Genomic DNA, 14,668 nt, shown 5'->3' with positions numbered 1-14,668 from the left:
AGTTCAACATTCTTTTGTGAAATACTAATGCTGGTTTTGGTTTAGGCCATCCTTCTTGCCTGGATATGACCATGGAGCTTGTTTCTATGATTAAGACCTACCCATGGCAATGTATGGAATGTAAAACTTGCATTATATGTGGACAACCCCACCACGAAGAAGAAATGATGTTCTGTGATGTGTGTGACCGAGGTTATCATACTTTTTGTGTGGGCCTTGGTGCTATTCCATCAGGTAAAGACTGAAAAAAGGAGGAACATTATCTTTGAGTGAAGGGACTCTCCCAGCCTTTTTTTAAAGGCTTTGCATAACACCATAAAGACCCTTCTGTTAAGAAGTGACCAAAGTTGTGATTATCCAGATAATGTCCACCTGCTTTTCATCCCTAGGTAACCCAACTAAAGGACAAATGGGATGTCAGAGTGCCCCATCCAAGTGCTGGAAGTAGAGTCCAATGTAGCGTGAACTCATGTCTTTCTACTGAAAGAACTAAAGCAAGAGCATCAATTTGTTTCAAAGCCTTGATTTTATTTTTATGTCATCTATTCAGAAACTTAACAAAAATGACTGCTATGCCTTTATAAATATTAAACCAGATTTCTATAAAATGAGGCAGCATGACAATTCCAGATAACTTTGGAATGAACACAGAGTCAAAGAATAAATCACAGTAATTGGACTAAAATATTACACATAATTGTGTAAATTTAGAACTTATTTGCATAGTTAACACTGTATAATACTTTTATAAAATATATGCCTAGAACTAAGTTTCCTGGGAATCATTAAGAAACAGGCAACTTGAAGTTCTGGAGTAACTCAGATGGAGTACATGGTAGTTTATCACTGATCAGTTTAAAGTGCGTGTCTGGTACACCAGGCCTCAGGAGCTGCCACTGAGCAGCAGAGAAAAAGGCTGAAAATAAGCCAAACTCTGTAACAGGTTTTATAGGAGGATTTGTAGTACTGAACTCTGAAAGTAGGATAGCGTTTGGGTTTCAGAAAGGACTGTGGTAATTTTTTAAAGTCCTTATTGTATAGAGTCGCTCCCCCCCCCACTGGCACTGAATTTCACATTCAGATTACACTGATGAAGGGAAGTGTACATTTTTCTCCCTAAACTCATTTGTGTCCTTCACATCACAAATCCACAGAGAAATGTCATTAGTGATAGCTAAGGAGGGAGAGCCAAATGGGTTTAAAATTCAGTCCTAAAGAATTAAATTTCACACTATATTAACTAACAATTTTTCTCCTAGGTCGCTGGATTTGTGACTGTTGTCAGCGAGCCCCCCCAACACCCAGGAAAGTGGGCAGAAGGGGGAAAAACAGCAAAGAGGGATAAAATAAAGTAGTTTCTTGACCCCCATATTGTAATATGGATTTAAATGAAATATTTGGTGCCAACTTACATTCTCAATTTTATGCCAATAAAAGATTTCTGAAATTAACTATGTGCTTAAAATCTGCAAGTTCATTTATTTGTTATAAGCCACTTTTACTCTTAAAACCAATTTCAAGTAGAGAAATAACAGTTCATTTTCCAAACGTTTTTTCAATTTCTTAGTACTTTGGCTCTATCCAGAAATTCAGTTGGAAATATTAAGACAATTTAATTGAAATACTCAACTCTTCCTCCATTGACCTGAAAGTGACTATTATTTGCATGAAATTTTCCTAATCTATATTGTTTCTGGCCTATGGTGGGTAGCATAACAGTTATTTAATGATGGAAGAATTTTAATATAGCCAAAGGTGATAAATACAAATGACCTGATGAGATCTGGTGCAGCTGGTACAGGAACAACCTGGGTCTGTCTGCCAGGAAACCCGTCTGGAGAGGGGTGCCCACTTGACCTGGGGAGCAGAAACGGGGCTTTCGCCCCATACCCACCCTAATCCCCAGAAATCATTACGTTTCAGACTTGCTTTTAGTAACTCTGAAAAGTCTACACGTTGTTAACTGGACTCGGAATTTCTAACCAGAATACAGTTCTAGCTACCAACCTTTTAATCTGATGCTCTATTTCAATTTATTTTATATATACCTGGGTTACTGCGATATTTTTAGTCACCTGACAAGCTAATCAAACTGGAGTTTAAACATTTTATTGTGCGTATTCCTTTTACAGGAATTTTGACATTTGGAGAAAAAAAAATTACATCGCTCTTGCTGCTTTCCCTACTTTTGGGGTGTATGAGGTAACAAAACTGTATGGCTTTATTTTCCATCCCTCAATTAGAAGAAGTAACCAGAATTTCCACCAGATCAGTGTAGCTGGGTTCCAAGAGAACTGCAATCAACTTCACAGATTACGGGCGTGAGACTCCAGAGCACGTTCAGTGAATCAAAACAGGATTTCAAGTACCAGTTTCAGAATACTAATTAGTATAGTCCAGAGCACGGACTCCTCCTCCGGGGGCGCATCCTCGGGGGCGTGGGCGTGCCTGTGCCCTGGGTCCCTGCCATCGATGGCCGCGACCTCAGCAAAGGGGGACTGCTCAATCCTGCGGTCGAAGTACACTTTCATCTCGAACTCGCTCTCGTGGTGGGACGGGTGCCCGTAGATGCCGATGCCCACAGGGCGCTGGAAGTGCGCGGGGATGGACACCACGTCCTGGCCGCACGTGACGGACTGCAGCTCATAGTCGTCGAAGCTCGGGTGGAGGGTGCTGTCCGACACGTACAGGTCTGCATCTCCCTTCAAGCTCTGCATCCTAAGAACAATCTTCCCCTCATGATTTAACCTCAAGTAGCTGTAATTCCCGGCTCCTATCTGGCCCTGCACAACGTGCAGGAGGATCCATTCTTCGGGAACTTCGTCCTCGTCCGAGGGGCTCACCGAGGACACCACCTGCGAGGCCAGCAGGACCAGCAGCGCGCGCTTCCAGGCAGCGGCCATGTCCGCCGCCCGCCGCAGTCACCTGCTCCCCTGCGGACGTCCTGCAGGAGGACCAGAGGGCAAGCTCAGCACCCCCGCGCCAGCAGTGCCGGCAGTGCCGGCAGCGCCAGGCCGCTGCTCGGGGGCGGGTCCCCGGAGGCCCGAGGAGGAGAGCCGAGAAAAGAAGGGGAAGGAGGAGAGGTGCTGGGTGGGAAGGGGAGGAGAGAAGAGAAGGGGAGAGCGGGAGCGGTGCAAGGTGGGAAGGGGGAGGGGAGGGAGGAGCGGTGTAGGGTGAGAAGGGGGAGGGGAGGTGGGAAGAAAAGGACCGGGGCGGCTCCGGGCAGCCGGAGCGCGGGGCCGAGCGGAGGGGCGGCTCTGGGAGCGACGGCCCTGTCCGGAGCGAGGACTGGGGGAGCCCGGTCACCGTACTCACCGCCGCTCCCCGCCAGGCGCCGCGTCTGGAGCATCCGGGCCGGGGCTGGAGCGCCGCGCCAGGGCAGCCGGAAATGAGGCGGCGCCCGGAAGTGAGGCACGACCCGGAAGTGAAGCGAGACCCGGAAGCGGAAAGGGCCCTTAGCCTCTCGCGGAAATGACGAGGGCAGTGGGTCCTAAGCCGCGGCAGCTCGTAACCCGGGCGACAGGGGTGGGGCGGGGCGCGGCCCGGCGCTCTCCGAGTGCTCACCGGGACGGAGCGTCCACCTTGCGGGCTGCGCGCCAGGTCCCGGCGGGCCCCAGGTGAGAGACAGGAGGCCGAGGACGCGACCCTTCTCAGGCACCTGTTACCTGTTCTCTGTTCCTCGTAAGAACACGGTAGTTTTTGAAATGCTCCTAAAAGAGGCTTCCCGATGGAGTCGTATTTCTGTTTAGGGTACTTGGTGAATTTGGAACCTGGTGTGGAGGGGCCCCTATTAGTCATTGAACTAGATTTCCCGAAGAAAGATTGTATGCATTTTCGGATCACTCGTTGTTGTTGAGTCCCATTCTGCTGCTTTCGTGGAAATCCGCGGAGTCGGACCTGAGAGCACGCAGTGCCCTGGCGCCCCTGTCTGGGGACTTGGACTCCGCCGGGTCCCACAGGACTCGTGGGACGGTCGGGGCGCCGAGGGAGGCTGGGTCAAGCAGGTGTGGTTGCAACACCGACTGGCGGCAGTCGAACTCACTTGTGGGCGTGTCAGGGTGACAGGACAGGCTGCAAGCTGATGAATTTTGTGAAATTGGGAAAAGCCACCTCCAGGGGGTCGTGACCCGCTGGTCTTTGGGCTGGTGATGGAGGTGGCACCAGTCGGGGTGTCTGCTTGCACGTGGGATTCCCCCGCTGACCTGGGCCGACCACCCGTTTTATTTCCCCGTGAAAGCGTATTGGCCTGGAGTACAAGAGAGAGGCTATGGCAGAGGGAGACATCTGGATCTGTTTAAATAACTGAAAAAGGAAATGAGTTTTAAACCACAGTATCGTTGTTCGTTCTCGATGCCTTGTGCTCACCTAACAAGTCATGGTTCGGAAGTGAGGGCTGAACGTCGTCTGTAAAGTCAGAATTTCTTCAGTCTGCCTAACAGAAAGAGGGTGTAGTCTGATTGATTGATTGCACCTAAATATAAAGAGTAGTGTTACCTTTAAAATATTTAATAATTTAGGAAAGGACTTCAACAAATAGAAATGACTGTGTCTGATTTGGTGCCCTTCCCACTCCCCGCACTTTTGTTACCAGCCTTGTTCCATATTATCCTAGTTCTAGCCTCAGGATAGCGAGAATTAGGGCTCTCTCCTGTTCTGGGTCATGTGGAGAACTTTATGTTTTCTTTTGCTCCAGTGTAAACCATCAAGGATACTTTACTTACGGTTCCATTTATAATTTTCTGCGACGAGCTTATCCTCTCGTGAGCATCATTTTGGCGGCAAGCACTCCAACAGCCTTTAAATGCTTGACCTGTGCCCACAGGGTTTCCAGCTTTTTTGGCTTCCAAGATTCCCATTAGCTACAAGCCATTACTTACTACAGAATTTTATTCACATGAGGCCTTGTGCTGGACCCAGTCCAGCTTAAATTGGGCCCAGTTTCATCCAGGACCCAACCCAATTTTTAAGTTGGACCCAGTTTGGTAACCACCAGCAGTTCCTGGTGTGGAATCTGGGCAGGGTGGGGAGAGGTTGTGGAGAGGGATTCCAACCAAATGGGCAACTGTAGATCTCAGGAGATTGGGAGATCAGCACAAAGAGAGCCGCACTCAGAACCGAGAGGAACTCACCCAGGGCTTGGGGAAACAGGGACACAGAGAACTCAAAGTGCTTTCAGGGTACCATGCCTGTGTTTCTCCTTGCCCTGAAGCTGTCAGAGATCGCTTCACATCCCATCACAGCTGCTAAATCTGTAAAATCACAAAAACTCAACTGAATACATTTAAAGATCAAATTGGCTATTTAATGATGCATGAGGCATCCCTGTCTAGCAGTGGAAAGGAGCTTTGCCGAGCTGTAGGAAAGGACAGGCTTTTAAAGCTGGAAAGGGTGTGAGAACGACATTGTTAGACAATGCATTGTTTCAGACAAGGTCGCCTTCCTCAGGGAACGGAAGGGGTCTGTGGGCCAGACTATCACTCTGGTGCTAACCAGATAATTCCAAATTGAGTGTAGAAAGTTAAATTCCTGGGGATTGAGACTGCAGTTAGACTAGGTATTAAGTCTTGGTCTGCTGACATGGGGTTTAGTACAGTGACTGCATTTTGGTGGCGTTGTCTTCTTTCTAACAGTTCAGATATGTACTGAATATTTATCATGTATTAGGTACTAGGATACAACAGTGAGAAAATAGACACATTTTTTCCTTTCCCAGAGCTAGACATTAATCAGTTATATAATTTTATGTGTGTATGTGTGTGTTTATCTATATACACTTGACCTTTGAACAACATGAGGGTTCAGTGTACCTCCCCCCCCATAAAGTGGAAAATCTGTGTATAATGTTTGACTCCCTGAAAACGTAACCACTGGTAGCTTACTGTTAAGGAGAAGCCTTACCCATAACACAAACAGTTGACTGACACGTATTTTGTGTGTTACATGTACTGTGTACTGTATTCTTACAATCAGATCAGTTAGAGAAATGATAAGGAAAATACATTTACAGTACTGTACTGTATTTGTTGAAAACAGTGTATGTAAGTGGACCTGCACAGTTCACAGCTGTGTTGTTGAGGGACGGGCAAATCCGAGGAATGAACTGGGTCACAGGAGGACAATGAATGGGGCTGGGCACATGGTGGAGAATGAGCTCCAACAGCTGGGCTGGGCTACGAGTCTGGTCTTTATCTTCAAGAGGACGGGTAGCTGTTGGCAGCATCTAAGCAGGACGTTGCCTTCATACCTTGTAGTTCAGTCATTCCTTGGTTGTGGATCCAGAAGGAGGTCCTTAGGGAACTAAATTCCCCTCAGGCTGCTTAGAGACAAGTAACAAGGACTGGCCTGGGTACAGGTGCATCTCAGAACACTGGCTTCCTGTAACCCAGCAGCCAGTACCTTACAGGGTAATGGAGCCCGCACTGTAAAGGTGGTGACGCATGTGCAGTGCACATTGCATGAAAATGCCAGGCTGCAGACATGTGAAACCTCCACTGGGTTGGGAATTGTGTTGAGGAAATGCAGGTGATCACCCCACAGGTCTGGGAGCACATGGTGTCAGCATCCCAGAGCCCTGTGGACCTCCCGTCATCACTCCCTGCCTCCCTCCCAGCAATGTTTCCCAAACATCCCTCCCTCCTTCCCAAAGAATCCAGCTCTGCGCGCTGGTAGACCAATACTGAGCAGACACTATGGTATGCACGCTGTTATGGATACCCCTCTTTCCCCAGGCTGCGGCACGTGGACAGTTGGGCTGTTTCCGATTTTGGAGTCATGAATAGTGCTGCTTTGAGCCTTCTGATAGCTGTTCTGTGTTACCTGTTTCTTGGTGCATGTGCTCATGGTTCTGCGTGTGCTCCGCAGAAAATTACCCCTAGATCTGTTGAGTGTTTGCTCCAACTTCACATTACTCCTCCCGTGGGGTTCGGAAGCTCATCCATATTCAGTGATCTTTTCTTAGTCTTTTTGATTTTAATCGTTCTGATGGTGTTCACTTTTCATTTAAGTTTGCATTTCTCTGATAATTAATGAGGACGAGCATCTTCTCCAGTTAATTGGCCATTTGGAGATCTTTCATGAAGTGCCGTTTGCATATTTTTCTATGGGCTTGTCTGCCTTAAGATTTGTGTGAACTCTTTGTGCATTCTGGATGTCTTTGTCAGCTTTATGTGGTGCCCATCCTTCCTACTTTGTGGCTTGCCTTTTCACTCATTGAATGGTGTCCTTTGAGGAATACAAGTTTTGTATTTGTGGATATTGATTATGATATTATTGTGGATGTATTTTATTAAAGTTTCTGTCCTTCTCGAACATCTAAATGCTAATATATACTAGACAAACATGGGTTTGTTTTTTTTTTTTTTTTTCCTAGTATCTATTCCTTTTCTGGCAGTAGTACTTGGATTTCCTTGGGTCACCACTCTTTTTCCTCTCCTGGCCAGGCTCCAGGGGTCACAATTCCATGACACATAGGGCTGACTTGTCAGCACAGTTTTATCCTTCTGATCACATGGTAAATTCAAGGATGAGAAGTGGCCCAAACTCATAGAGAATGTTTGGGGTTTGATAGGAAGAGATGGTCACTCTTTCCAGTGCACCAGAGCATGAGAGAGTGGCCACGGGAGCTGCTGGCCAGCAAATGGCAACAAAAAGGAGGAGCCAGAGCCAAGATAGAGGCAGTCCCAGCTGAAAGATGAAGAGACCAGGCCTGGCTGGCTCAGGCTGCTGTATGGAGCCCTGCACACACTTTCCAGTTAAAGGCCTGCCCCTCCCGAGGCCCCTTTCTTTAAGGCCTATCAGGCTGAGCTTTCTCTCATTTACACTGAAAAGCCTCTCGCTGACATGCAGAGTAAGCTGCCATAGTATCTACTGAATGTAAGGACTGTCATGGCATTTTATATTCTAATCGGTGCTATTTTGGACATCCTCGAAGAAATGCATTTTGGGAAATGTATAATGACTTGCTTCTTTTAAGTTTATAGGATGAAAATTTATGAATCAAAGAATATGTACTTTTTAAAATATTTTGATACACTTTTACCAAATAGCCAGGCTTATACCCATTTATTCTCTTCCCAGCAGAAAAAGTCTGCACATGATATTTTTACTTTATAATGTAGTTATTGCCGAGTTGGTGGATGAAAAATGATACTCTTTTGTCTTATGTTGCATTTCTTGATTACTAATTTTTTATATGTTTATTGGGCACTGGTATTAATCCTTTTGTGAATTTATTGTTCCTGTTTATTTTTTTATTTTTAAAAGTAATTTTATTTTGTTTTTTTCATCATGATGCATGCCCTCCTTCATCCCCATCCCCTGTTTTTCCCATCCCCTGCCCACCTCCCTCTGGTGACCCACGGTGTGTTCTCTGCGGTTACAAGTCTGTTTCTTGGTTTGTCTCTCTCTCTCTCTCTCTCTTTTTCCCCCTGTGTTCATTTGTTTTGTTTCTTAAATTCCACCTGGGTGAGATCTTATGCTGTTTGTCTTTCTCTGACATATTTTGCTTAGCATCATACTCTCTAGCTCCATCCATATTGTTGCAAATGGCAAGATTTCATTCTTTATTATGGCTGAGTAATATTCCATTTGTGTGTGTGTGTGTGTGTGTGTGTGTGTGTGTGTATCCCCTATATCCATTCTTCAGTCTGTGGACACTTGGGCTGCTTCCATTATTTGGCTATTGTTGATACTGCTGCTATAAACATAGAGGTGCATGTCTCCCTTTGAATTAGTGTTTTTGTGTTTTTTAGGGTGAATATCCAAGTAGTGTGATTATTGGAACATAGGGCAGTTTTTCTTTTTTTTTTTTTTTAATTGAGAGAGAGAGAGAGAGAGAGAAGGAGAGTGAGAGGGAGCAGACTCCCTGCTGAGCAGAGAGCCCGATGTGAGACTTTATCCCAGGACCCTGAGATCATGACCTGAGCCAAAGGCAGATAGATGCTTAACCAACTGAGCCACCTATAGGGTAGCTCTGTATTTAACTTTTTGAGGAACTTCCATATTGTTTTCCAGAGTGGCTGCACCTGTTTGCATTCCCACCAACAGTGCACGGGGCTTCCGCATTCTCTGCATCCTCCCCAACACCTATTGTTTATTGTGTTGTTAATTTTAGCCATTCGGACAGGTGTGAGGTGATATCTCATTGTAGTTTTGATTTGTATTTCTCTGACGATAAGTGATGTTGAGCATCTTTTCATGTGTCTGTTGGGCATTTGTATGTCTTCTTTGGAGAAATGTCTGTTGATGTCTTCTGCATATTTTTAAATTGGAATATTAATTTTAGGGGGTGTTGAGTTAAAAAAAAAGTTCTTTATAGATTTTGGATACTAGCCCTTTATCTGATGTGTCATTTACAAATATCTTCTCCCATTCCGTTGGTTACCTTTTAGTTTTGTTGACTGTTTCCTTTGCTGTGCAGAAGCCTTTTATCTTGATGAAGTCCCAGTAGTTCATTTTTGCTTTTGTTCCCCTTACCTTTGGAGACCTGTCTAGCGAGAATTTGCTGTGGCCGAGGTCACAGAGGTTGCTGCCTATGTTCTTCTCTAGGATTTTGATGGATTCCTGTCTCACATTTAAGTCTTTCATCCATTTTGAATTTTTCTTTTTGTATCATATAAGAGAATGGTCTGGTTTCATTCTGCTGCATGTGGCTGACCAGTTTTCCCAGCATCATTTATTGAAGAGACTGTCTTTTTTCCATTGGATATTCTATCCTGCTTTGTTAAAGATTAGTTGACCATAGAGTTGAGGGTCCATTTCTGGGTTCTCTGTTCTGTCCCACTGATCTGTGTGTCTGGTTTACCACACTGTCTTGACGATCACAGCTTTGTAATGGCGCTTGAAGTCCAGAACTGTGATGCCGCCAGCTTTGGTTTTCCAGTTTGCCTTGGCTGTTTGGGGTCTTTTCTGTTTCCATACAAATTTTAGGACTGTTTGTTCTAGCCCTGTGAAAAATGCTGTTGGTATTTTGATAGGGATTGCATTAAATGTGTGGATTGCTTTGGGTGGTGTAGACATTTTAATAATATTTGTTTTACCAGTCTATGAGCATGGAATGTTTTTCCATTTCTTTATGTCATCTTCAATTTCTTTCATGAGTGTTTTATAGTTTTTAGAGTACAGATCTTTTACCTCTTTGGTTAGGTTTATTCCTAGATATGTTATTGTTTTTGGTGCAGTTATGAATGGGATTGTTTTCTTAGTTTCTCTCTCTGCTGCTTCATTTTTAGTAGATAGGAATGCAATGGATTTCTGTATATTGATTTTGTATCCTGCAACCTTACTGAATTCATTTGTCATTTCTAGCAGTTTTTTGATGGAGTCTTTAGGGCTTTCTATATATAGTATCATGCTATCTGCAAATAGTGAGAGTTTCACATCTTCCTTACCAATTTGGATGCCTTTTAATCCTTCCTCTTATGTGATTACTGTGGCTGTGATTCCAGTCCTGTGTTGGATAAAACCAGTGAGAGTGGATATCCCTGTCGTATTCCTGACCTTAGGAGAAAGGCTCTTAGTTTTTCCCCATTGAGGAAGATGTTTACTGTTGGTTTTTTTTTTTTAAAGATTATTTATTTATTTGATAGAGAGACAGCCGGCGAGAGAGGGAACACAAGCAGGGGAAGTGGGAGAGGAAGAAGCAGGCTCCCAGCGGAGGAGCCTGATGTGGGGCTCCATCCCAGAATACCGGGATCACGCCCTGAGCCGAAGGCAGACGCTTAACTGCTGTGCCACCCAGGTGCCCCTGCTGTTGGTTTTTATTGCTCCTCTGTAGTTTGTATTTTTTTTTAGGTTTTAAGCTTTTTCTCATTATTTATAATAGCTCTCTAAATATTAAGGATGTTTGTTCTTTCCATTATTTTTGCAGATTTTTCACTGGTTTTTGTTTTTGAATTGTTAATAGTACTTTGTAACCTGCAAGCCATCTGAAATTTAATTGTTTTCATTATTATTTCCCAAATGGTTTAATCTAGTCGTCCCTGATCAATTAGAACAATTGGTTTCACATAGCTGAAGGTCATACTCCTTCCTCCTCTACCCCAGTTATGCTTTCAGTTCTGTCCAGGGGTTCCTGCGTCAGCAGGGATTTCTGGCAGCCTGTGGGGGGAAGTCATTTGGGATGGCTGGCAGCTCAAAGCTCTAGGGGTAACTCGCCTTTGTACAGGGATTGGCCAGCAGGACCGCACACATTTCGTGCGGAAGGGTTAGACGTCTTGTGTCTGCGGGCGGCTCCGAGCCTGGTCACTGGCACAGGCTGGCTGGGTGTTGGTGCACTTGTCAGGCCACTTCGAGCAGCACTGAGTGGCTGAGCAGGCGGCCCATGCAAATCCGTTTGATTGTGAAGCCGTGTGGCCTCTGCCTAGGTTCCCTGTGCTGCTGCGGCTCTCTTACAGGGGTGGAGCTGTGAGGTCACCTGTGGCCCGGCTCTGGGTGTGGGTGGCAGAGGCGCTGCCAACGAGGAGTCAGCAGTGGGAAATGTCACCCCGTACTGATACCTGTGACGTTTTTACCTGTAAAATGGAAAAAAAGCATTTAACAAACAACTTTGAAGGGTTGTTGTAAGTATTAAATGACATAGTGTATTTATTGACACACCCAAATCTGCATGTTAATATGTGTGAAAATGATTTTTAAACTGTAAGTACAAATTCTATTCTTTGCAAATCATGGTGCTGAATGTTACACGAATTACAGAAGAGATTTAAGACAGTTCTTGGTGCATAAAAGTTTATGTTGAAGGAATAATACAAAATTTAATCACAGTTTGATGGGTGGATTCTTTTTTATTTTTTAAAATTTTTATGTCTTTTTAAGTCTCACAAAAATGTAAGAATTTTACTCAAAGTAGCACTTTTTTCTTTTAAAAATATTTTTTATTCAAGTGTAATTAGCAGTATTATATTAGTTTCAGGTGTACAATATAATGATTCAGCAGTTCTGTACATTACTCAGTGCTCATCAGGATAAGTGTGCCCTTGATTCTCTTCATCTGTTTCCTTCACCCCCCAACCACCTCCCCCCCAACCACCAGTTTCTTCTCTGTATTTAAGAGTCTGTTTTTTTTTTTGGGGGGGGGTCTCTTTTTTTTCTTAGTCTGTTTGTTTCACATATAAGTGAGATCATATGATACCTGTCTTTCTCTGACTGACTTATTTCACTCAGTTTAATACCCGCTAGTTCCATCCACATCGTTGGAAATGGCAAGATTTCATTCTTTTTGATGACTGAGTACTATTCCATTTACATATATACCACATCTTCCTCATCTATTCAATGGGTAGATTCTTAAAATTTTTTAAACAATTATAACTTTTTATATATTCTTTCATGTTTCTGACAATATTTTATGTTTTAGGGAAGCGTTGGAGGAGCCACACAGTAATCTCATTGCGTCCGTCTGGGACACTCCCCTCATCACCAACTACATGCTGGCTACGGTGCTAGGCACGGGTTCCTTTGAAATGATAAAACCTACAAAGCAAATCATGGTAGCTTTAAAATGTTTAGCTATTTTTTATAGGAAACTCCCTGCCATGTCTTGGCAGTGCAAGAATAATAAGTAAAACCAAGTTTATGAATTGGAAAAGATTATGCATTAAAATATTCAGAATGTTTTTATTTTGTCTCCAAATTTTTGCAGAATTTTCAAGTCTGTAAAAATCGCCTCTTATTTGTTATAACAGAGAACATTTGTTTTGTGGGAGATCATGGAACATAAGTCCTCTGACTGTATTTTGAGAACTTTATCACTTTCATCTCTCTGCTTGTCTGGTATCTTGGCCTTACAGATGCTAAAATAAGGGTTTCTAGTTAGGTCTTCTACTGGAATGCTTACAGACTTCTTTTGGATTGTTTTCCAACAGAATAGCTTGGGTAGATATTTTTGTGGCTCTCCTTTGTCTTGTTCGATCGTGACTGTCGTGCCTGCGCTGGAAAGTGGTTATGGCCGACTGCCCAGTGCCTGGGTGCTGTGTACCGCGAGGTCCAGCCCTCCATTCCGTGGCCTGGGCTTTACGTGGAACACCACCTGCGCAGCTGGGAAGCCGCCACGGGATCTTTCTCTGTCTGCGGTCCTGAAAACTCTTGTGTGGTCTGAGCTGGCATCACGCAGCTGGAGGATTGCAGCCCAGGGCCCTGACCCCAGCCCCTTTTTTTTGCCTCTGAAGGGGTTATCTGGGTCAGGGTGTGGGAAGGCTACGGAGGTGGGAGGGGCATCTGCGGTACTCAGCTGAGACCTGAACGCTGAGGGGCCGGCGGGTGGAGAGCTCGAGGTGGAACCTTCAGACAAGAGAGACCGTCAAAGTGAGGAGAAGCGTCTCCGTCGTCAGAGCTAGAAGCAACCCCGCATGATGGGTGCAGAGGGAGCCTCTGTGTTTACGTTGAGATTTGCTGGCATTGAGGGCCGCAGTGCCACCGGGCCCAGGGGAGGCTGCCCTTCAGTAATGAGGTGGTGTGGGCGTCTGTGGCATCCTCACCCCTGTCAGGGGTTGGGGCGGGGTCTAGATTGTTTTGTAGATTTGCATGATCTTTCTTTTGGGTATTGAGGGCCAAAGTCCTCTTGAAGAAAGATGGGGCTAGGTATAGATTGGATATGAGGGCCACAGGAAAGGAAGGGATTGATATTCATGTAGGCTTTTGTCCCTGGAAACTAGAACGTGGTTGTGCCATGATGAGAGATCTGGAGATAGAAAGGGTCAAACTGAGAGTCATCTGTTCTCCAAGTTCCCTGAGCCAGAGCCCCTGTGCATGGAGCTGGGGACTTGGCCCTCTCTCTTCCCAAGCCCAGTCCCTCTTGATCCTGACCACCTCGCCCATTGCTGCCGGCCTGAAATGTGCATTTTCCTAAACAGCTTTGTTCAGCAACCTTCAATAGCCCTCCAGTTATGAACTGGGCTTAAGTGGAAGCCCTTCTATATGGTCCGTTGCTGAGCACAGCAGGCTCGCCCCACTGGACGATGACTTCTTCTCCCTCTTCTAACCTCATCCCATCTCTGCTGGGCAGTGCCCCCGGTCTTCTTCTGTCTGGACTACCCCTTTCCCCATGAAGCCAGCATGTGACCCATATTGGGTCCTCTTGAGTCCGCTCGACCACCATGGTGACCAGATAGCTAAACCCTTCGTTCATGACTATGTCAGCAGATTCTGTGGATGAGCTTTTCAGGTCTAGTGCCTGGAGTGAGGCGTGAGGCAGAGAAGAGTCAGGATGACTCGAGGGCTGCATGTATATGAAGAGAGAACGTGTGTGAAGTCATTAACTGTGAAGTGGGGTAGAAGGCTGAAGCAGTGTTTGTTTTTGTCAGTATTTCATTCATGTATGCTTATGTTGTGAAACACTTGAACAAACCCAAGGTAAGCAATACCAGATCTAGATTAATATTGCACTTTACCACCAATTTGCTTGGAAAATGATTTTGTATCTCAGAGTCATCAATAATAATAATCAATGTCAGTTATAACTTTGTGTTCACTCCTCAGTGCTAGTGCTGGGCTCGTGCATCGTGGACCACCGTCATAGACTGCCTCTGCCTTTCTGTCTGTTTTCTAGCCGTGGAAGCACAGTCCGCAGCTCTGAGCAAGGTGTGTTGAGTAGGAAGAGGAGGACCTGAATCGAGGGCCGTTGAACCTGAAAGCCCGTGGGACGAGTGAGCAGTCGTGTGTGTGTGTGTGT

General features: G+C 45.2%; 3 protein-coding genes across 21 annotated transcripts in view; 2 read left to right on the top strand and 1 right to left on the bottom strand.

Annotated features, from left to right (window-relative positions):
- PHF10 (PHD finger protein 10) overlaps window positions 1-1,451 on the top strand; it is an 18,298-nt gene extending 16,847 nt beyond the window's left edge. For both annotated transcript variants that reach the window (XM_045770580.2, XM_045770581.2), the window contains exons 11-12: window positions 46-234; window positions 1,260-1,451. In XM_045770580.2, coding sequence (XP_045626536.2) covers window positions 46-234; window positions 1,260-1,345 — 275 coding nt within the window. In that variant the 3' untranslated portion in view covers window positions 1,346-1,451. The remainder of the gene's footprint in view (window positions 1-45; window positions 235-1,259) is intronic.
- Window positions 508-3,413, bottom strand: C11H6orf120 (chromosome 11 C6orf120 homolog). The gene is made up of 2 exons (XM_045770582.2): window positions 3,316-3,413; window positions 508-2,944 (listed from the first exon to the last, which is right to left on the bottom strand). The coding sequence occupies exon 2, from the start codon at window positions 2,901-2,903 to the stop codon at window positions 2,349-2,351; it is 555 nt and encodes a 184-aa protein (XP_045626538.2). The 5' UTR covers window positions 2,904-2,944; window positions 3,316-3,413; the 3' UTR covers window positions 508-2,348.
- Window positions 3,405-14,668, top strand: part of WDR27 (WD repeat domain 27) — a 169,085-nt gene continuing 157,821 nt past the window's right edge. For 7 of the 18 annotated variants that reach the window (XR_015726188.1, XM_087865709.1, XM_087865711.1 and 4 more), the window contains exon 1: window positions 3,405-14,668. The gene's annotated coding sequence lies outside the window, so the exon portion shown is untranslated. The other 11 variants (XM_087865707.1, XM_087865706.1, XM_087865705.1 and 8 more) reach the window with 11 other exon arrangements.

This window comes from Ursus americanus, chromosome 11 (assembly GCF_024610735.1).
Source record: "Ursus americanus isolate L20-20 chromosome 11, mUrsAme1.1.p, whole genome shotgun sequence".
Lineage (NCBI taxonomy): Eukaryota > Metazoa > Chordata > Mammalia > Carnivora > Ursidae > Ursus > Ursus americanus.
The sequence above is the reverse complement of the archived record's forward strand: the minus strand, read 5'-3'. Positions and strand labels throughout refer to the sequence as shown.

Bases quoted from the DNA above. Each gene is read 5' to 3' on its own strand.
- C11H6orf120 (XM_045770582.2), bottom strand. From the start codon at position 2,903: ATGGCCGCTGCCTGGAAGCGCGCGCTGCTGGTCCTGCTGGCCTCGCAG.